Raw genomic sequence first — 22,190 nt, forward strand, 5'->3', positions numbered from 1 at the left:
CACACACACACACACACACACACACACTGAGGGGGGAGTGAAACATCTCTCCAACATGTGGCACCTCCTCACTGTAATTCACACACACAGGTCTCTATGTGCTTTTTTTTTTTTTACTTTGATGGCATAATTAAACACAGCTATGAAATATATACATGTTTATGACAATTTATGATATTTTACAGGGGCGTAGCCACAATCTACGTAAGCCTATAAGACCCCCCCTTCTACCACTACAATTATTTAATCTATCTGTCACAGTAGTGTGCTCTTAATAGATTTGTTATAACGCAAGTAATATTCAGTCACTACATGGAGTTATTAAAGGGACTATTGGTAACTTTCAGAAATGCTACTTAACAGCAACACCTGTGGCCGTGAAATCAACGAAAGTCAGCGTCGGGCTCGCGCCTGCTCGCTTTAAATATACCTGAACGAGCATCGCTCAAAACAGTGAGGCGACACACGTCAGCTAAAACCACAATATCACTCTATATTTCAGCTGCTTGGCAGTAATGTTAGCTGACCAGACAAAGGTCTCTCCATGAACATGATTTAGATCTGATCCTAGTGTTGGCTTTTCCTGCCTAAGTGCAGGCTGAAGCAGCGGGGCTCTGCTCTCTCCGGCACCCGGTCGGTAACGAGAGGGTAACGTAAGAGCTCCGTCAATTCACAAGACACGGGAAAGCTCTGTTGGTCTGGAGGAACTGCAGCATTTATTTCTGCACAAACGTCCCCTGTACATTCACTAGATATTCTCAGAGCTAAACTAACTCTTCTGCAGTGTGTAGTGAGCGCGCGTTCACGTCTAGAGGTGGAGCGAGACAGCGAGGACGCGCGCGCATTCTGAGTGAAGGAGAGCAGGCAGCGGAGACGAGGCTCCAGCCACACGCGAGCGCGCATGTGTGGCGACCCGCTACATTTATGCGCTTAAAAAGTTACAAATAGTCCCTTTAATCATTATTAGGGCTGTCAAAAGTGAATTTGTTTTAAAGGGACTGTTTGTAACTTCTTACACGAATAAATCACCCGGGTCGGTGTCCCATGCGGGTTCCCGTGTGGCTACGCTGTTCAGACAAGACTCCAACACAAACTATACGGAAGAACCAAAACCGCAGTTATATCTAGTGAAGTCCGTCTGTTGGAGGACGCGGGGGAGACCGTAGCTTTGGTCTCCAGGGCCGGAGTCTCTGCTCCTCTGTCTGCTTGCCTTCACTCAGCTCGCTCCACCTCACGTGCATGCGCGCACACTACACACTGCAGAAGAGTTAGTAGCTCTGAGAATATCTAGTAAATGTACAGTTGACGTTTGTGCAGAAATAAATGCTGCAGCTCCTCCAGACCAACAGAGGTTTCCCATGTCTAGTGAAGTGACCCGCAACGAGAAACGTTATCGTCTCCGACCGGGTGCCGGTGTCTTCCCCGTTTCCTCCGGCCGCGATCGGGAGGCTGAAGCAGGAAAAGCCAGCACTAGAATAAGCATTGATTCATGGAGAGACCTTCGTCTGGTCAGCTAACATTACTGCCAAGTAGTTGTAATATATAATAAGAGTGATATTGTGGTTTTAGCTGACGTGTGTCGCCTCACTGTTTTGAGCGATGGTCGTTCATGTCTATTTAGAGCGATCACAAGCGTGAGCACGATGCTGACTTTTGTTGACTTAACGGCCACAGGTGTCGCTGTTAACAAGCATTTCCGATTCTTACAAACAGTCCCTTTAATCATTATTAGGGCTGTCAAAATTAAATTTGTTTTAACGCCACAAATTTCTTTAACACATTAATGCAATCAGTCTTTCAGAGGTTGCAGCGGGCTCAGTTTTAAAGCTAGAGTGAAGATACTGGCATTATATGAAACTAGAAAACCTAGGGAATCCATTGGTATCATGTCATGCTACCATCATACTTGCCAATCTTGAGACCTTAAAAATAGTGAGGATTTCAAAACAAAAGCAGGGGAGAAGAAACAGTTTCAGAGACTTAAAAATAATAGGTACACTGCAACATTATTCATTTTTGCCCAAGCTTGAGTATTTCTTTCAATTAGCTCTGTTTCTCACTCACTGAAGGCCCTTTCAGGTACAATGCTACAAGGTACTACTTTGCTCTGAACCCCATCATTTCCAATGGCTTGCGCCATGCCACGTTGGCTTTTCACTACGTCAAGCAAAGCCCAACTTCGGGTGCTGCACCCATCCTGGTGGAAACTGTAGGGATTATACACGCTGTACAGAGCCAGAAACGGGTTAAGATAACAAAAAAAAAAAAAAAAAAAAAGTGAAAATTTGCCATATATCGGGGAATTGTGACCCCGGGAGGAAACCGGGAGAGGGCAATGAAAATCGTGAGGGTTGGCAAGTATGGTTACCATGTCAGGAAGAACGCTAAGTAACGCATACCAAGAACCGAGTTGGGATGAGTAAGCGTCATAGATATCACAGCGATTGGCTTAGCACACGACACACACAAAAAGGATTATCTACTGAAACATCACTTATTGTGAGGAAGACTCAAGTTGGCATTTTTAGATATGCTACTGTAAACACACCATTACCATCTACAACACTGGTGAAACAACTGGTTTTCTATTTAACACAAAGTAAATACAATCGATGGTGAATCAACCCCACACATGATCCGACAACTTTATTTACAATCATGTTTTTTTCATATTAAAACAGTATGTACAACACATACAAAACTCCACAATTAGAAGGAAAGAAAGGACAAACAGTAGCAGTGAGGGTACAGTAATAACAGTATAGAGTATAGAGAGAAGAGGCATTAGAAAGTCATCTAGAAATCAAAATTGCTTTGGTTGTCATTGATTTGAAATGCATAACCGTCATTGGTTGCTTCTGGGGCCACACACTGCACCACCTCATCCTTTAAAAATCAGAAATATAAAAAAAACATTACGCATGGGTATATCAAAAAAAGATAATTTTAAAATCTGCTCAAACATCTGAAAAAGACGCTTACCTCGTCAGAGAAGTATTTCTCGATCAGATTGAGGGATGCTTTGTAGATCATCTCGTTCTCGTGAGATTGCAGATTCTCGATCTTGTCCAGTCCGCCGCATTCTTCCACCATTAGACTCAGCTTGTCTGCCTCCCCGATTTTATCCCCGGCCTGGTAGGAAAACACAGTATTTCAATGATAAATAATTGGACTCAAAACTGATAACACACATCTCTATTTTTCCATGAAAATGCACTCACCATGAAGATATTGGTGATGGCATCCAAGATGACAAGGACAATTTTGCTGTCCTTGGAGGAGAGGAGATTTAGGAGAGGCTCAAGCACGTTGGCTTGGACGAGGTAAACCACCTGCTGAATGTTGCCCCCGCTGGTGAAGTTTGTAATAGCCCACACAGCCTCCTTCTGGGTCTTGTAGTCACCCTGCAGAGGAAAGAAGGGAATGATGAGCCACAGAAACAGGACATGAAAAGTTAAGAGAAATGACTGATGAAGGCGTCTGTGTCTGAGAGCAGTCTACTGGTAAAGTTGAAAATATAGGGACACATATCTAACCAATAAAAAAAAAAACTAGGGCTGTCAAAGTTAATATGATAATGCAAATTTGTTTTAACGGCACTGATTTCTTTAACGCAACTTGCGATTTCTGGTTTTTACTGGCTCAGTTTTAGATACTGGCATCTTATGAAACTAGAATACTTAAAGAATCCATTGGTACCAACCATGTCATACTAGCTGGTTGAAAACTTGCACTAAATTTTGAAGAGGAAAAATTGGCATGTCCATTGTCAGAGGGGTCCCTTGACCTCAAGATATGTTAATGAAAATGGGTTCTCTGGGTACCCACAAGTCTCCCCTTTACAGACATGCCCACTTTATGATAATCTCATGCAGTTTGGGGCAAGTCATAGTCAAGTCAGCACACTGGCATACTGACAGCTGTTGTTGCCTGTTGGGCTGCAGTTTGCCATGTTATGATTTGAGCATATTCTTTTATGCTAAATGCAGTACCTGTGAGGGTTTCTGGTCAATATTTGTCATTGTTTTGTGTTGTTAATTGATTTCCAATAATAAATATATACATACATTTTCATAAAGCAAACATATTTGCCCACTCTCATGTTGATAAGAGTATTAAATACTTTTAAATATTTTAATCAATTGACAGCCCTTAAAAAAAACAAAAAAAAACACATACCCGCACTAGGGTGTCGACCAGTAATGGAACGAGGCCTGCGTTGATAACCTCCTGGATTTGGTTGTCCTTCCCTGCTGTGATGTTGGACAGAGTCCAGGCCGCCTCCTTCTGGATGTTGCCCTTTTTGTGGCGCAGCAGGTGGGGGAACATGGCCAGGGCGCCGGCATCCAGCACCGCCTGAGTCTGCTCATCTGTACCGGTCACGATGTTGCCGATGGCACGCAGCGCTGGGGTCTGAGGGAACGATGAAAGGGGTCACTCTACAACCTAAGGAGTTGCCTCAGGTTGCTGCTGGCACAACGTACCAGACGAAATGAGCTACGCACAGATTTTACAAGAGCTAACCATCGCCTTTCTGATGTACACACTGTAAGCATTAAGACATTTTATACGTACGATGATAGGCAGCTCTTGAAAGCCGAGCAGGTTCACCAGGCGAGTGATCAAGCCGGTCTGGACCATCACCTCGATGCGGTCATTAGAGCCGTCTGTCAGGTAGGAAACAGCCCAACACGCATCGGCCAACACCTCTGGGTCATCGTGGTGTAGCAGACGAATTAGAGCGGGTAAGATCTGTTGGATGGCGTTCAGAGGGGGGGAGGGGTTCTTGTTGCGGCAGAGGTTAGACACTGTCCATGTGACATTCCTCAGGTAGCCGGCCTGCAAAGAAATCAAGTAGAAGAGAGGGGAAAGCATTAGTTTGATAAGAAGCAGCATTTTGGTTGAGTTAGAGCTCCCCCAAGTGGGCGGTGAGGGTAAATGAATATATACACACACGATTAAAAAATAAATACATCATTATTATATTTACAAATACTTACATTATGTACAGACAGGTCAGAGACTTCCAGCAGACTGAGCAGAGGGGCCACAACTCCATGCTTGATGACCCTGTCTCTCAGAGCTGATCCATCACCTAAAAAGCAAAAAAATATGACCTTTGCTTTTAACAAAACATCCATGATAAAGTTGAGACAATAAATAAATAAATTCTGCCACTTACCAGCAATGTTTCCGAGGGCCCAGACCGCTTGCTCGCTGATGTGCTGGTGGGGGGACGTGATAAGGCCGATGAAGGCGGGAATGGCCCCGCCATCGACAACCGCAGCGGTCTGATCGCACGTCCCAGAGGCGATGTTGGTCAGAGCCCACGACGCCTCGAACTGGATCGGAGGATTGTCCGCCAGGCCCAGGAAGGCGACAAACTTTGGGATGAGGCCGGCGCTGATCATCTGGTTAATGGGAGGGTTCTTGTCACGAGACAGGAGCTTCCTGCATTCAGGACAGGACAGTAGAAGTGAGTCATAATGGCATTTAAGTGATTAATCGATTTGATTGTGCAGTAAAGTTTAATTTACAGAGATATTTAATGAGTTGTTATTACCGTGCAGCCTGCGTAGCCTGGAACTGGGATTCAGCATGACCGCTGTTCACTCCGGTGAGAATCTCTTCAACAGTCCACTGTCTGGCAGCCTGTTGGCACAAAAATTTGTAAGGATTTAAATTTTTAAAAAAAGTATACACACACACGACAGGAGGTGGACGACAACATGAATGGCTATACATTACATGCAAACAAATGCAATATCCCTGCTAGCTTTATGAATGTTTAACTTTTACATTAGGGATGCACCGATACCGGATCGGATATCGGGCCGTTTTATTCTATTCAATGTTTATATTCTACATACGGGAATTTGAATTCCTGTTTAAGTTTTGACAAATTTGTTCTTGCATTATAACGGCTTACACCTGAATTGTAAATCCTGTTAATTTTGAAGATTTTATTTCCAAGTTGCTGGTGTTTTGCTGCTGCTGGCGATATATTATTTTAATAATAAAGAACAACTCACTAAATTGATGTATTATCGATGTATTTATTTGCTACATTTTGTTTTACAAAGTTAGTAAAGCAACGTACAAGTCAAGCCTGATGTTGCCTTACACATAAAAGAATGGGGGGGACAAAGGAGGACGGTCTGCAGGACAGATAATAATGTACACAGTGCACAGTGCACTTTTATAGACCAAGCTACTGGAGTTACCCTGCACTATACTCATTTTTAATAGTCTCTTCTGCACTATATTCACTTTTTTGAATAGTCCTGTATCACAGCTGTTACCCTGCACTATATTCACTTTTAACAGTTTTTTCTTCATCTCGTATTTTCATATCTGGTATATTTTTTTGTACTTTGTACTACTAACCTTTTTACTGCCTTTTTACTAACATGTTTTGCACTATGGAACTGTGATGCTTGAAACTTGAATTTCCCTCGGGATCAATAAAGTTACTATCTATCTATCTATCTATCTATTTATTAGGAGCAGTGGGCAGCTACTGTACAGCACCCTGGTGAGCAGGGACTTGGTCAGTGTGGGGACTTGGTAACCGGTTCCCAAGCCAAGCCCACCATGGGCTGAGCTACTACCGCCCATATTGGGACTGTCAGAAAGGAGTTAACTAAAGTATTTTGAGGGTGGGGTTTGTGATGTTGCACTGGTTCCTCCTATTGTGTCCAACCTCATTTTTTTACTGCATCAATGCAGAGACAAAATATATATATTTCAATAAACTCCTTTTTTTCAAATCCTATACAGTATTACATTTGTGGCTACAGTATTTTAGAAGATTATAAGATATTCCTTTATTAGTCCCGCAGTGGGGAAATTTGCAGTGTACAGCAGCAAAGGGGATAGTGCAAAAACAAGATGCATCAGCTAACACAGTAAAAAAAAGAGCTAAACAAAGTGTAACAAAATATGAACCATTTAAATAGAAGGAAGTATAAAATAGGAGCAGTATATACAGTATTGACAATAAACAGACTATTAACAAAATAGTGGTGTTATCCCCCTGAATAGCATTTAATTGGTGCAACACAACAGATTGAATAGATTAAAACCATTTCCTTTAATTTAAATGTTAAAAGGCTTACCTGGCCGTTCTGGGTCCTCTCCTGCAGAGGAGAAGTGGCCTCGTCAGGAAACGCACCCACATTTCTCCTCTTGAACATCTGGTCATCTTTCTTGGCCTTGCGGAGCTCCACGTTCACCTCCACCCTCCTGCGACGAAGCTCCTGAAACATGAAGTTAAGACATTTTTTATAACTTAACAGGTGCTGATAAATATATAATGCTAAACTTTAACTTTAACTTGTTCCCAGTACTCACATTGGCATCATTTTTTCCTTTGTTCTTGAACTTGTTCAGACGCTCGACATTCTCAGCCATGTTTCCAAGTGACAAGTGAAGTTTTTGTTGTATTATTTCTGCACGCAAAAGTTAAAAAGAAAACATATTAGCTTCTTTGAGCTGCCTCGTGATGACAAACACGTCCAACTCCGTCGGTTTGACGTTAAAAAACGCCTACTGACAGCTAGATAGTGTTGGAGACATAGTAAACACCTCACAGAAACACATGGAAAACTGTATTTTCTTATAGATAAATTAAATTCCTTTAATTAAAACTACACAAGCAGTTAACACATGCTTACCTGGTCCTCTGGTGAAGGTTTGTGGTTCCCAGAAAGAGCCGCACAGACCTTTAAACTGCTGCTACACGGCCTCCTGATTGGTCCGTTCGAGTCAGAGCATCCAGTCGCCTCCTCTCATTGGACGGTTCAAAAAAAATCACGCAGCAACACAGGACATGTCGTCATCACGCAGTATCGCAATGGTACGTGCGTGATGGTTCTGCGTCATCACGTAAGTAGCATTGCGATATCTCATTGGGCGTAGATAACCCTACGTTTCATGTTCAAATCATCCATGTAAAAAAATGTGAAGACATGTGTCTTTCATGGCCAATCGAATATTACACGTTGTTCTTTGTCAATATTTAGTTGTTCAGCAAATTCATTTATCTTTCTGAGTGCATTATTCTTCTTTATTTGCTTCAGGTGCAGATTATGGAGGACAGAACTTGCCAAAATAAAAAAGATAAAAAGAAAAATTAATCTTTGTATTAATTCCCTTATCTATTTACTCTTTCTGTTTAATAAACCATGTTATTTATTTATGCATTTATTTTTTTAGTATTTTCTAAAATATATTTATTTATTTGTGATATATAGGTATAGGTCTACTGCTGACCTGCTATCTCCTATGGAGTCTCCTATGTTCTAAGCCCTTATACACTTTCACAATTAGTTTTAATTAATTAATTAATGTTTATTTTTTATTTATGACTAATTATTATGTTGCATAAGTTGCTGCAGTAATTTTAGGGTAATACCGTTTGTGACACAGATTTGGTGCTAAATTTAGCAATTTTTTCCACTCGAGAATTGATAAAAATTATCAAAAATCCCTCAAACATTCCACATTTAGACACCAAGACCTTGTGGAACGCCATAGAAAAGCCATGCTGTGATTTGGTTTAAAAAACTTGACATTTGGAGATCTATCTATTTATTTTGTATTTATTTTTTTAAATGTGTGCATTTATTTATGTATTTATGCATTTATATATTTATTTCTGCACGATTTTCCCTTTGCATTTCACCCCTAATTTATTTCCCTAAACCTATTTATTTACAGACGTAGGCAAAGTTGTTGGTAACGTTCCGTTAAAGAGAGAAAAACCCACAAAGGTCACTGAAATAACTTGAAACTGACAAAAGTAATAATAAATAAAAATTCACTGAAAATTAACTAATGAAAATCAGATATTGTTTTTGAATTATGGTTCAGCAGAATCATTTAAAAAAACAAACTAATGAAACTGGCCTAGACAAAAATGATGGTAACATTAACTTAATATTTTGTTGCACAACCTTTTGAGGCAATCACTGCAATCAAGTGATTTCTGTAACTCTCAATGAGACTTCTGCACCTGTCGACAGGTATGTTGGCCCACTCCTCATGAGCAAACTGCTCCAGCTGTCTCAGGTTTGAAGGGTGCCTTCTCCGAATGCATGTTTCAGCTCCTTCCACAGATGTTCAATAGGATTTAGATCAGGGCTCATAGAAGGCCACTTCAGAATAGTCCAATGTTTTGTTCTTAGCCATTCTTGGGTGTTTTTAGCTGTGTTTTGGGTCATTATCCTGTTGGAGGACCCATGACCTGCAACTGAGACCAAGCTTTCTGACACTGGGTAGCATATTTCGCTCCAGAATGCCTTGATAGTCTTCAGATTTCATTGCACCCTGCACAGATTCAAGACACCCTGTGCCAGATGCAACAAAGCAGCCCCATAACATAACCGAGCCTCCTCCATGTTTCACATTAGGTACAGTGTTCTTTTCTTTGGATGCTTCATTTTTGCGTCTGTGAACATAGAGCTGATGTGACTTGCCAAAAAGCTCCAGTTTTGTCTCATCTGTCCAAAGGACATTCTCCCAGAAGCTTTGTGGCTTGTCAATATGCATTTTGGAAAATTCCAGTCTCGCTTTTTTATGATTTGGTGTCCTCCTGGGTCGTCTTCCATTAAGTCCACTTTGGCTCAAACAGTGACGGATGGTGCGATCTGACACTGATGTACCTTGACCTTGGAGTTCACCTCTAATCTCTTTGGAAGTTGTTCTGGGCTCTTTGGTTACCATTCGTATTATCCGTCTCTTCAATTTGTCATAAATTTTCCTCTTGCGGCCACGTCCAGGGAGGTTGGCTACAGTCCCATGGACCTTAAACTTCTGAATAATATGTGCAGCTGTAGTCACAGGAACGTCAAGCTGCTTGGAGATGGTCTTATAGCCTTTACCTTTAACATGAAGGTCTATAATGTTCTTTCTGATCTCCTGAGACAACTCTCTCCTTAGCTTTCTGTGGTCCATGTTCAGTGTGGTACACACCATGATACCAAACAGCACAGTGACTACTTTTCACCCTTTAAATAGGCAGACTGACTGATTACAAGTTTGAAGACACCTGTGATGCTAATTACAGGACACACCTTAGTTTAATATGTCCCTATGGTCACATTATTTTACATCTTTTCTAGGGCTACCATCATTTTTGTCCTGGCCAGTTTCATTAGTTTGTTTTTTAAAATGATTCTGTTGAACCACAATTCAAAAACAATGTCTGATTTTCATTAGTTCATTTTCAGTAAATTTTTATTTATTATTACTTTTGTCAGTTTCAAGTTATTTCAGTGACCATTGTGGGTTTTTCTCTCTTTAACGGAACGTTACCAACAACTTTGCCTACGTCTGTATGTATTCTTTTCTTTATACATTTCTGCCTCTTTATGCAAATGAGGGGGCTGTCACTCAACGTGTGTCATCATGGGGTCAGGGTGCATAGCTATAGGCTAGCTAACTGTGTCTGCTTCTGCTTATCAACTCCAGTCTTCATCCATCCATGGGAGAATACATAGGAGATAGCATGTCAGCAGTATATGTCACATATAAGTGGTGAGCCTGAAGATTAATTTGAGATGCAATTCAGCACTGTGTCAAGTTGTTCTAGTCATAAATAAGAAATAAACATTAATTAATTCATTAAAATTAATTGTGAAAGTATATAAGGGCTTAGAACATTATGATAAAAGTATATTGATGGCCATTCCCATGCTCTATTATGTCTCATAAGTTGCTGCAGTAATTTTGGGGTGATACAGTTTGTGACACAGATTTGGTGCTAAATTTAACAATTTTTACCACTCAATTGATAAAAATGATCAAAAATCCCTCATAAATTCCACATTTAGACACCAAGACCTTGAGGAACACCATAGAAAAGCCATGATGTGATTTGGTTTAAAAAACTCTTGACATTTGGAGATTTCTGTTGTGTAAACTGCTCAGAAACCCCCTTATTGTCAATATAGCTAGGGAAGCCATCCATCCTCTGAATGCTCTAGGTCTCTAGTTTGTGGTTAAGTTTCATGAAGCTGTGATTATCCAAATCCAAATTTCACCTATCAAAAGGGCTTGAACACACAAGGAAGAAATCAGTCTTTTCGTTTTTATTAAGTTCCATATACATCAATATTTCTTCAGATGTAATACAAAAAAAGAAAAAGAAATCAAGTCAAAATCTGACATTTTTTTTTTTTTTTTACAAACAGGGCAGGAACCTTCAAATGTATTGTTTCATCCTTCTCGGTCAGTCAGTCACTACTGCAGAGCGATCCATTTACAATAGCTTATTACTGTACGTTCAGTAGGTTATAGAAGTTTAACCAAGCAGACTACTGATGTCCAGATATTTAGTACAACTCTCGTTCATGCCACTTCAGACTAAACAATGAGTGGAAATGAGAAAAAATGTGATATCCAAATTTAGACACAAAACTCTTGATACGTGATGCTCTGTAAAACTCTGCCATTGTATGTCAGTATTTCTATTTCTCATTGGACATGGTGACCACAGGGCTGGCCTGACGGTTGTTTTAACAAGAAAGAAAACAAAATTAAAAGACTTGAGATCAAAAAAAGAAACATGGAAATATGAGAGCTCCTTAAGAGTCTTTTCTCCGAGGTAAACTTTCTTCTGAAATGCCTCAGCCGCTCGCGCTCCTCAGTGCAGTCCCACTGATGAAGACAGGTCCAAAAAAAAGAGGTCCCTTTGAGCTGAAACGGGCAGCTCTGCCTGAACAGTTCGCACCGACAGTCAAGAGGAGCAGATCCCCAAACGCAGGATGAGGCAGAGTCTGTTACAGTTCAGAAAAGCCATATTCTTGGCAAGTGCATTTTTGTTTGAGCAATGTGCGCTGCTTTCTAAGAGGCTGACGAACACTGTAGCTTGTTGTTATGAGACCTACAGAATGCAGAGAGAAGGGGGAGAGTTGAGAGCCCTTTCGCATTTTTATTTATTTTTATTTACTGTTGCGACATCTCGACAAACAAGACACAAGAGGATGCAAAGGAAGTCGGCGGATGATCCTGGCTGCAGCCATGTTGGTGTAATTTACTGGGAATGCCTTTATTACTGGAGAAATCTTCCACAACTACAAAACTGAGGTTACCTTTGTGAAGCGAGGAGCAGGACCTCACCTTTTGTAGTACATTTTAGTCTCATAAAATAATACTATCTAAAATGATTTGTTTCATAATTACTTAAAAACACAGTTAGATATATCTTACAACCACTGTACATGATAAAAACTATGTACATTCAAGACAACCGCCTTAACAACCAGCTCAATCAAAAGGGATGTAACATACAAAAAACTTCTCTTAAATATCTCTAGATAATAAAATATGCAGCTTTATATATTTTTTGTTATATCCGGTAAGGTCGACACATTATCCAATCCAGCTCACATATAGAAACAGAAACTAAATACATTTAAAACGTCTCCCTAGTTACTGTGAAAAAAAAGGCCAGATTTATGGAAATGATGAGAAGAAAGCATGTCCCTCAATTACATGATCACAGGTAACCCTTCATAATAACCATCATTTATACATGATACATTGATAGTTATTTAATCTTTGTTAACGTTTATTTTATTGTTAACAAACAACAAAATTATAAATAATGTTTACTAATTATTAATTCTAACACTTTACATACTATATATTCAGTATATAAGTATTGTTAATCATTAAAAAATATAGTAATTTTGTGTTTACTTATTATTAGTAATGCTATAATTTATGCTATTCCAACAGTTTATTGTTGCACACATTATACATGAAAGCATTACTAATAATTAATAAACATTATGTAAGGGATAATGTACAGCTAGCGGGTCATTGTTGTGAATGTATTCAACACAGCCGTGTAATAAAACATTTTATATACTATAATATTTGTTAACTTTAAAAGGAATTGTTTGTAAAACATGTATAAACATTATATAGATAGATATTTGCAACACTTTGTTAATGGTTAATAATTGTTTTGTAAAATATCTATAAACATTATTTGGATGCTATCATAAAGTTGCAACAGATGATTCTAATATCTTGTTAAACACTTTGTAAAGCATCTATAATATTATTTAGATAAATAGTAAATACATTGTCAATGGTTAATAATTGGTTTCTGGTCCATCTATCTATGTAATGTTTAAAGATGTTTTATAAACGATTTCTTAAAGGTTTACAAATCATTAACAAATACGTAATATAATATATAAAATATTATAATGTGTGCAACAATAAACTGTTAATAGTTTACTAATGTAACATGAATATTAAAAAAAAAACACTGATAAAATAACAAAATATAGCATCACTAATAATTAGTAAACATTATTAATTATCATTTCATTGTTTGTTAACGGTAAAATAACTATTAACTAAGTTAAATTAACTATCAATTTACCATTTATAAATGATGGTTATTATCAAGTGTTACCTATGATATACGCATGTCAACATGGCTGCCATTGTGATTAAACTGAATATCGTCATGGTTACCAAAAATGTTAAATTGGTGGCATTTACATGAAAGCACATTTGGTGTTTGATTCTTTTCTTCATTAATGGATTTTGTTTTTGCTGTTCTGGAAATAGAAAAGTTTCCATGTCATTATTACTAGAGAGCCCAGCATCCAGTCCAGACTCCAGCTAGACTGGCCCACTTAAGAATCTGACAATCTGGAAGAAAAGAAGAAAAATGGGATGGCATAAATCAAAAAGGCATGCAGCAAAGGTGAACAGACACAAATGCGAGATGATACAGATGTAACACGGCGCTAAGTTCTGTTAATACATCGGACGTGATGTCTTAACGTCTGTCAGCTCTGTCGGTTTTAGTACGGCCAAGCAGCGGTGACAGTTTAAAGCCAACTCTAGTCTACGAGGAAAGCACATTCTACTGCAAAGTACTACACATGCCAGTGGTGTAAACAAAAGTGAATGATAGGCATGAACGCATAACCGCTTTACAAACATGAGCATGGAAAAGGAGAGAGAGAGAGGAGAACCTGGAGAGTGTTCAGCAGTGGGAGCGCCCGACCTTACCTGCTCGCTTTGAAACCTTTAAGCTTCTGTACAAAAAAGGCTTCGAGCACCTCGGCACACTGAAAGAACGGCGTGTCGTTGGGGTTGTAGTAGCGACAGTTGTCGAAGATTTTGGTCACGTCGGCCACGAACTCCGTGAGCTTCTGGTAATGTCGCTTTTGCAAACGGGTTTCCATTGTGGAAAAGTCTACAAGGGACAGAGAGATGTGTGATTTTCCTTTAAATAGAATGCACAAAACATTTCCTACATTACAAAATAGCATGAAATAAACAGCAGGGATCAGCTTAGCTTAGGGGAAAAAGTGTGTCAGACACATTGGGACGTTTTCCAGGGTTGAAGAAAAGCCAGTCTGCTATGATTTGTTCTTACCCATTGGTTCCTTGATGACACGATAATAATCAGGTGCGTCGTGGGGATCCACTGGTTCAAGGAAAGGCCATGCCATTTTGTGAGACTGTTGACATATCGGGAAATGATTACTGTGAGCTTTCTCAGTCAATATAGCATGACTACATTTATCATCAACACTGACTGGACATTTACATAAAAAGTGGCGAATTACCCCTTTAACTGCTTCTTGTTTTTCAGCCTACTTGTAAAGCCCTTTTTATTTAGCTTTTAGTTCATATTTAATGTTATAAATTAGGGCTGTCAATCAATTAAAATATTTAATCGCGATTAATCGCAATTATAATCACACATTTTTGATCTGTTCAAAATGTACCTTAAAGGGAGATTTGTCAAGTATTTAATACTCTTATCAACTTGGGAGTGGACAAATATTCTGCTTTAGGCAAATGTATGTATATATTTATTATTGGAAATCAATTAACAACACAAAACAATGACAAATATTGTCCAGAAACCCTCACAGGTACTGCATTTAGCATAAAAAATATACTCAAATCATAACATGGCAAACTGCAGCCCAACAGGCAACAACAGCTGTCAGTGTGTCAGTGTGCTGACTTGACTATGACTTGCCCCAAACTGCATGTGATTATCATAAAGTGGGCATGTCTGTAAAGGGGAGACTCGTGGGTACCCATAGAACCCATTTTCATTCACATATCTGAGGTCAGAGGTCTTTAAAACCTGCTACAACTTATAAATCGCAAGTTGCGTTAATGCGTTAAAGAAATGACAACGTTGACGCGTTATTATCGCGTTAACTTAGACAGCCCTAGTTATTAATATTTTATTAGTAAAGATAGGTTCCATACCTGTAACGAGCGTAATATTCTTTTCAACCCCTCATAGTCTTTGTCGGTGAGCGGCGTGAGGACTGTCATGGCGTCTTCCGTCGACTGACACTGCGGGCAGACGTACACGTCGATTTGATTGGCCTCGCTCTGCAGGATGCCCACGCAGCGCCCGTGGTACCAGTTCTGGCAGCGGTCGCACCCTATATAAAACCTGAGGGTGAAAATCGGATACATCGTGATTAGCGTATCAATGAAAATGTTCCATAATGCATGCTGCTGATGATGATGTCATTTATGAGGAGCCGTACTGTGATTCGTCGTATGGCGTCCGGCAGATGCAGTACAGCTCCTCGTTGCTTGCTCCCTCCTGACCGCGTTTACAGTCGTTGCACACAAAGTCCTCCAGCTTCTTGGCCTCTTTCTCCGTGATGCCGACGCACGCGCCGTGGAACCAGTTGGAGCACAGGTCGCACCCGATGTAAAACCTGACAGAAAAAGGTTGTTAATTTTTGTCTCATAATGTAATCACAACGGTTGAGGTTTTCCCAGAGAGCTTACTTTGACTCGTCGTACGCCGTTTTGCAGACACAGTACAATTTGGTGTCCTTCTTGTGATCCTTCGAGGCAGAAGAGAGCTTCTTCTTCTTCTTGTGTTTCGACGAGCTGGGATCTACGTCCTTTTCTGGGTCCCCGTCTTTGTCCTTGTCTCTGTCCCGATGTCTGTCCCGCTCTCGGTCTCGCTCCTTCTCTCGATCCCCGTCTTTGTCTTTATCCCTGTCTTTGCACCTGTCGCGGTCCTTATCCCTGTCCCGCTTCTTGTCCTTGTCGTGATGCCTGTCCCTATCTTTGTGTCTGTCTTTGTCTCTCTCCTCCTCCCTCTTGCGTTTATGGGACGAGGACGGCGAGGTCGCCGTGTGGGTGCTGTGAGTGGAATGTGTGGAGTGAGAGGGAAGGGAGGAGTGAGAGGAAGATGCTGCCTTCACCGTCGCTGCAGCGGCCTGGGCGATAGCAGCTCTGGCTTTCTCCTTTTCTTTCTGTAGCCTGGCAATGTCCCGCCTCAGCTCCTCCTGAGAAGGAGACAAGACATGCAACATTTATTTTTTTTGTTTATGTATAGCGTATATACTATACTCCATACAAAACCATCATGACGAAGGCAGACTGTGTGCTAACCTGTACTTGCAGCTGCAGCTCTTTGTCCAGCAGGGCCCTCTTCTTCAGGATCTCCGCCTTCAGCTGCTCCTTGTGCTTGTACAGCAGCGCCGTCAGCTTGGTGGCGTTCTGTTTGGAGCGTTTCTGCTCCACCACCTCCTCCTTCTTTCTCTTCTTGGCTGCCTGCTTCTCGTCCTTCTCAATCTTGTCGAGGATGAACTTCATCACCTGGTTGCACACAATCATTCTGAAAACAAGAGGACAGCAAAGCGCTGGAGTCATTGTTGTTTGGTTATGGGTAAGACATTTGGTACACATTATACCAGGATACATGGAAAATAAGACTGGAGGGAAAGGCAGTGAATAAAATGAAAATACTACTCTCACTGCATGGCTCCACAGAGTGCGACCATTTGGGTCACATGTGGCCAAAAATCTGTCGAGTGTGACTAAATATTTTCATTTGTTAGGTCTGTCTCTGTTTGTGTGCGTGAAACCGTGCCCTGTACTCCTCCTCGAGCGACATCACAACCATAAAACATTGCGCTAATTCAAAATGAAGAGAACTATTGATTGTTTTTTCATCAAGAAAAATGCTGCGGTGCCCGTTACACCTGTTCCCTGCCATGAACGGCCCAGCCAAGACCAGCATCATCATGGAACCTGAACATGGTGCCGGATTCATTTCACAAGTGGGGAGAGCTAAAAGATGTTTTCACAGCAATATAAAATAGATATTAGAGACGGAATTATGGCCTGTTTAACTTCACTTCACTTCCTTTCCTTTAGTGGATGTTGGAAGTTCATGTGCCGTGGTATTGAATTGGTATCAAGAACCATGGAATTGTTCTGGTATTGGTATTGACTACTAAATTTTCCTAGTGTAGGCCTATGGGAACTGACAAAACGGTTCAAATGTATTATTAAAGCATCGAAAAGAGCGGTGAAAAATTTTGAGTGCACCTAAATTATGTGCTGGTGCACCGAAAAAGTTAGACGCACAAGTGCAACCAATGTAAAAAGTTAGTCTGGAGCATCTGCGTCCACAGGAAATATTAGCATTTGTCATAAAGTTTCATTCTGTAATTATTAAGCCCCAAACCTCTGGTTCTCCTCCCGCTCAGCTGCAGCCAAGGTCTTCCTCTGTTTCAGCTGTTCCGCTGCAGCGTTCTGCTTCACCGCCACCTGACAACAAAAACACTTTCTGTTAATATTACAAGTTTCTAAATAATGGAAGGAATGAATCTGTTCTTTTTGAGTCACACCTGTTTTTGGATGCCATCCCCGGGACTAACGACCTGCAGACTCGGCTCCTTCTGTTCCCTTTTAGCCTCGTGGTGTTTCTTCTTCTTTGGTTTTTGTTGTTGTTGTTGCTGCTGCTGTTGTTGCTGCTGTTGTTGTTGTTGTTGCTGTTGTTGTTGCTGCTGCTGCTGCTGCTGCTGCTGCTGCTGCTGCTGCTGCTGCTGCTGTTGTTGTTGCTGCTGCAGCTGCTGTTGTTGTTGCTGCTGCATCCTTTGGAGCTGCTCCTGGACGCTCGCTGGTGCCTGTATGGTCACCATGTTCTGGATCTGGTGGGCCTGAATTTGCCCCCCCGTCTGCTGGATCTGGATGGGCAGCTGCAGTTTGATCTGCTGGGGAACCGTGCCGCCCTGCTGCTGCGCCTGCGCCTGGATCTGGGCTTGGATCTGGGCCGCGACGTGGGGCGGCAGAGCCGAGAGTAGCTGGACGGGCTGCTGGAGGCCCGGAACGGTGATGAGCTGATGCCTGATTGGAGACTGGACCTGGAGCTGAGGCTGCGCTTGCACTTGAGTTTGGTTCTGAGGCTGGAACTGGACTTGGAGCTTAGCTTGGACTTGGGGCTGGGCTTGGACCTGAAGCTGCTGCTGGACCTGGGTCTGCTGTGGTGACTGAACTTGAAACTGGGGCTGGGTTTGGACCTGGGGTTGCTGCAGTGCCTGAGGTTGCGGGTGAACCTGGCTCTGCTGCTGGAACTGGACCTGAACCTGGGGATGGAGTTGGGTTTGGATCTGGGGCTGTAGCTGTAGCTGAGTTTGGGCCTGAGACTGAACCTGGGGTTGAGATTGGACCTGAGGCTGCTGGTGAGCCTGGGGTTGGGGTTGAGCCTGCGTTTGAAATGAGGCATGTACCTGCGGGAGGTACTGAGGCTGGACCCTTGATGGGAGCTGGGCCTGGGCCTGGACCTGGACCTGGGGCAAGGTTTGGTTTTGGGACTGAAACTGCACCTGAGGTTGGTTTTGAGCAACGGGCTGTACTTGGGTTTGGGGCGGTTGCTGAGTTTGTGGCTGAAACTGAACTCGGACCTGGGGGTGGTTCTGGACTTGTGCTTGGGCCTGAATGTGTGGCATTTGTTGGACTTGGCCAAAGGGCTGGACTTGAATCTGCGTGCGGATCTGGGCTGGACGCTGAGCTTGAAGTTGAGCGTGGGTTTGGGGCTGGAGCTGAGGCAGCGTGGGTCTGACAGAAGTAACAACAGAAGAGACCGGTAATCCCATATGAACCTGCACCGCCGAGACTGGGATTTGAGACACCTGCTGCATGGATACGAGGGTAGGGTGCTGCATGTGTCCTTGAGCTTGAGACGCTTGAGGCAGAGGGGTGATGGGTGATGAATGTGTGGAAACTGATGCAGAGGCGGGCGTCTGAGCGGGACCAGCAGCCTGCTGAGCTGGCTGAGCGGGAGTCTGAGCTTGAGATGAGGACGAAGTCCAGACCTGGGGCTGAGCTGCCCTCTGCTCCATCAGAGCTACAACAGCACGGAGAAGTAAAGACAAGCAATGCATTAAAAAAACAAGTCAACCATCATATAGACAAAAACAGGATGCTGTTGATGTAGGTTCTTTACCTGGCACTGAAGGTGTTGTAAAGGTGGCTGTGACTGGCGTGACAACAGCATTGGCCACAGCGGCGTGAAGGGGAACTGTGGGAGCTGCGACCTGGATGTGGGTTAGAGCTTTAGCTGTGGACGGGACAGCAATGTGGGTGGACACGACGGGAGCAGAGACAGGAGCGAGAGCAGGGGTTGGGACTTGGACAGGCGAGGGAAGAGAGGCAGACGCGGGCATTTGGGGCAAGTTAGTGGCGGCTGCTATGGCAGCGACTTGGGCGGCGGTCTTGACTGAGACGGGGGTTAAAGCAGGGGCGGGGCTGAAGGCGTGTGTCTGGATCTGGGCTTGAGGTGCAACTTGCCCCGGGACGGGGAGCGACATTGCAGGTTGGGTTTGCGTAGGGAATGAGGCAAAGACTTGTGTCTGAGACATAGCCGGGCCTGCATTCTGTGCCGGGGAAGGCACAGATCTCGCCACTTGGGGTTGTGCGGGGACAGAGGCTGGCGTGGAGGATAAAACCTGCGTTGAGGCCTGGGCTGCGACGTGCGGCAGGGCGGGCACGGGAGTGGATATTTGAGATTGTGCGGGGACTGATAACGGGGTAGAGGCTGCAACTTGGGTTTGCATGGGGACCGTGGGCGCCAAACCTGGCATTTGCATCGGGATGGGTACAGGGGCAGCCATTCGGGTTTGGGCTAGGGCCGAGGGAGTCGTCTGGACTTGTGCGGGAATTCTGGCTTGAGTTGGAGTTGACATTTGGGTTTGAGGGATCTGAGTGGGTGCTGAAGTCGGAGCTGTTGAGGATGGAGGGATGGGGGTGAAGAGGAAGCGCTGGACCTGGCCGTTGGGCATGGCCGCCTGCATAAGCTGCTGACCAGGAACAGGGATGACTGTTACACCTTGTGGGATGATTTGCAGCTGGCCCTGGGTCTGGCCCTGACCCTGGATCACCACTGTCAGACCTGGGTTTCCACCCTGCAGAGTTGTAGACAAAAGAAAGTTTGCCTTCAGCTAACAGTGATATAACTCTCTCTTTATACAACACCATTTAAAACACAGTTATGAGGTACTTTACAGGAGCAAATACACATTTTAACCCTCTGAGAGCTACAATAGAACCGTTTTTGTCTTTTTTAGGGGGTACAGGGGGTCTTTCGGGGGAGATAGCAGGTCAACAGTAGATGTCACATAGAAGTGGTGTACATCATCAGACAGCTGGGAACCTGAAGATTAATTTGAGATGCAGTTGTTCTAGTCATAAAGAAACATAACATCAGAAATAAACATGAATTCATTTAAATAAATTGTGAAAGTGTATAAGCGCTTATAACATTATGATGGAAGTATATGATGGCCATTTCCATGCTCTATTATGTCTCATAAATTGTTGCAGCAATTTTTAGGTTGATACCGTTTGTTACACAGATTTGGATATGTGAAATGGCTCCTATGGGGAATAACATCATCACACATGAATACAATTGGGCTCACTGGATCCACAAGAGTCTCAGCTTTACAGTCATACCAATTTATACGTACAATTTATGCAATTCCAAGACAAATATCATTTTTAGAATAGGCAAAAGTAACACTGCATTCAAAGAAACTGCATATTTTTTGCCCAAACTACTTGTGATTATCATAAAGTGGGCATTTCTGTAAAGGGGAGACTCGTGGGTACCCATAGCACCCATTTTCATTCACATATCTTGAGGTCAGCGATCAAGGGACCCCTTTGAAAATGGCCATGCCAGTTTTTCCTTGCCAAAATCATAGCATAAGTTTGGAGCGTTATTTAACCTCCTTCCCGACAAGCAAGTATGACAGGGTTGTTACCAAAGGATTCCTTATGTTTTCTAGCTTCATACGATATCTTCACTCTAGCTCTAAAACTGAACCTGCTACAGCCTCTGAAAGACAGTAAAGTCGGTCGAGATCACGGGTCTCAGGGGGTTAAAGACTTTCCCAGCAGGAGATTTTTTGGAAAAGACAATAGAAAAAAAATGTGCCCTCACCTGAGCCCCCTGTGTTAGCTGCATGAGCTGTGCCATAGTGAGTTTAACTTGACCCTGCTGTGGTCTGTTGGTCTGGGAGGGAGCTGCTGGTGCCTGCCCAGGTGGTGCTGTAGTGGCTGCATGAGGTGACGGTGCAGGACCTGCTGCTCTCTGAGCTGCAGTCGTCTGCAGGGGTGTAGAACCAGGACCCGTCTGTGTCACGGTCGGCTGTAGTTGGCCTGGAGGGGATGAGGAGGGAATGTTTTATTTTTATTTGTAAGCCACAAAAAGGCTGAAGACATTCATTTGCGAATAGAAATGATCAGTTAGACAGAACACCTTGTTGAGCCAACGCTGGACTTCTGACCGCTGCTGTGCCCGCAGACGGGCTCATCGTCGTGACGGGCTGTGTTTGGCCTCCTGCTGTGACGGCCTGGATCACAAAGCCAAAAAGTAAAATCATCAATCATTGTGCTCCCTAGCTTCAGGTAAAATCTGAAAAAGGACAAGGTAAAAGACAAAAGACCTGTTGCTGGGTAGTTGAGGAGGTGGTGGCTCTGAGGTTGATGTTGCCAGTCGTAGGATGTAGTGTGCTGTATGTCCTAAGGTTCGCAGGGGGCCCAGAGGGGAAAATGCCCAGGACTTTCTGTTGGACTACGCCTGTTGATAAGCACGATTACGTAAGGAGAGAAGCGAATATGCATTGGGTACATACAGTGGTACAGGTCAAGCAAAGAGACGAAACTCTGGGGCTGTTTTGACAACAGCGTTGCCGCCATTTTGGACTGAAAACGCCAATGAGTATGGCCATGGATGTATAAAGAGATGTCTGTAAATCAGAGGAATTTTTTTTTTGAGGTAAATCAACTTCCCAGTACGAACACTTAAATAACCCTCATTTAAACCGTTATGTCTTAAAAGTTGTGAAATGGACTAATAACCGAATCCA

The 22,190-nt window shown here is 42.7% G+C and overlaps 2 protein-coding genes across 8 annotated transcripts in view; both read right to left on the minus strand.

The window, feature by feature from the left end:
• Window positions 1–2,631: 2,631 nt before the first annotated feature.
• kpna2 (karyopherin alpha 2 (RAG cohort 1, importin alpha 1)) lies at window positions 2,632–7,787 on the minus strand. Its single transcript, XM_074655550.1, has 11 exons — window positions 7,677–7,787; window positions 7,354–7,451; window positions 7,119–7,259; window positions 5,564–5,652; window positions 5,183–5,451; window positions 5,001–5,095; window positions 4,576–4,839; window positions 4,180–4,413; window positions 3,222–3,404; window positions 2,983–3,132; window positions 2,632–2,886 (listed from the first exon to the last, which is right to left on the minus strand). The coding sequence occupies exons 2-11, from the start codon at window positions 7,411–7,413 to the stop codon at window positions 2,797–2,799; spliced, it is 1,575 nt and encodes a 524-aa protein (XP_074511651.1). The 5' UTR covers window positions 7,414–7,451; window positions 7,677–7,787; the 3' UTR covers window positions 2,632–2,796.
• A 3,291-nt stretch (window positions 7,788–11,078) lies between these two features.
• The window catches only part of bptf (bromodomain PHD finger transcription factor), a 32,526-nt gene continuing 21,414 nt past the window's right edge, over window positions 11,079–22,190 (minus strand). For 6 of the 7 annotated variants that reach the window (XM_074655557.1, XM_074655553.1, XM_074655556.1 and 3 more), the window contains 13 exons: window positions 21,768–21,901; window positions 21,581–21,674; window positions 21,263–21,480; window positions 19,265–20,222; window positions 17,667–19,165; window positions 17,504–17,586; window positions 16,423–16,648; window positions 15,808–16,316; window positions 15,558–15,734; window positions 15,268–15,460; window positions 14,414–14,498; window positions 14,044–14,230; window positions 11,079–11,887 (listed from right to left, as the gene is read on the minus strand). In XM_074655557.1, coding sequence (XP_074511658.1) covers window positions 11,848–11,887; window positions 14,044–14,230; window positions 14,414–14,498; window positions 15,268–15,460; window positions 15,558–15,734; window positions 15,808–16,316; window positions 16,423–16,648; window positions 17,504–17,586; window positions 17,667–19,165; window positions 19,265–20,222; window positions 21,263–21,480; window positions 21,581–21,674; window positions 21,768–21,901 — 4,403 coding nt within the window. In that variant the 3' untranslated portion in view covers window positions 11,079–11,847. Of the gene's footprint in view, window positions 13,678–14,043; window positions 14,231–14,413; window positions 14,499–15,267; window positions 15,461–15,557; window positions 15,735–15,807; window positions 16,317–16,422; window positions 16,649–17,503; window positions 17,587–17,666; window positions 19,166–19,264; window positions 20,223–21,262; window positions 21,481–21,580; window positions 21,675–21,767; window positions 21,902–22,190 lie in introns of all 7 variants that reach the window. The other variant, XM_074655554.1, reaches the window with a different exon arrangement.

Source organism: Sebastes fasciatus, chromosome 13 (genome assembly GCF_043250625.1).
Source record: "Sebastes fasciatus isolate fSebFas1 chromosome 13, fSebFas1.pri, whole genome shotgun sequence".
NCBI classification, from domain to species: Eukaryota; Metazoa; Chordata; class Actinopteri; order Perciformes; family Sebastidae; genus Sebastes; species Sebastes fasciatus.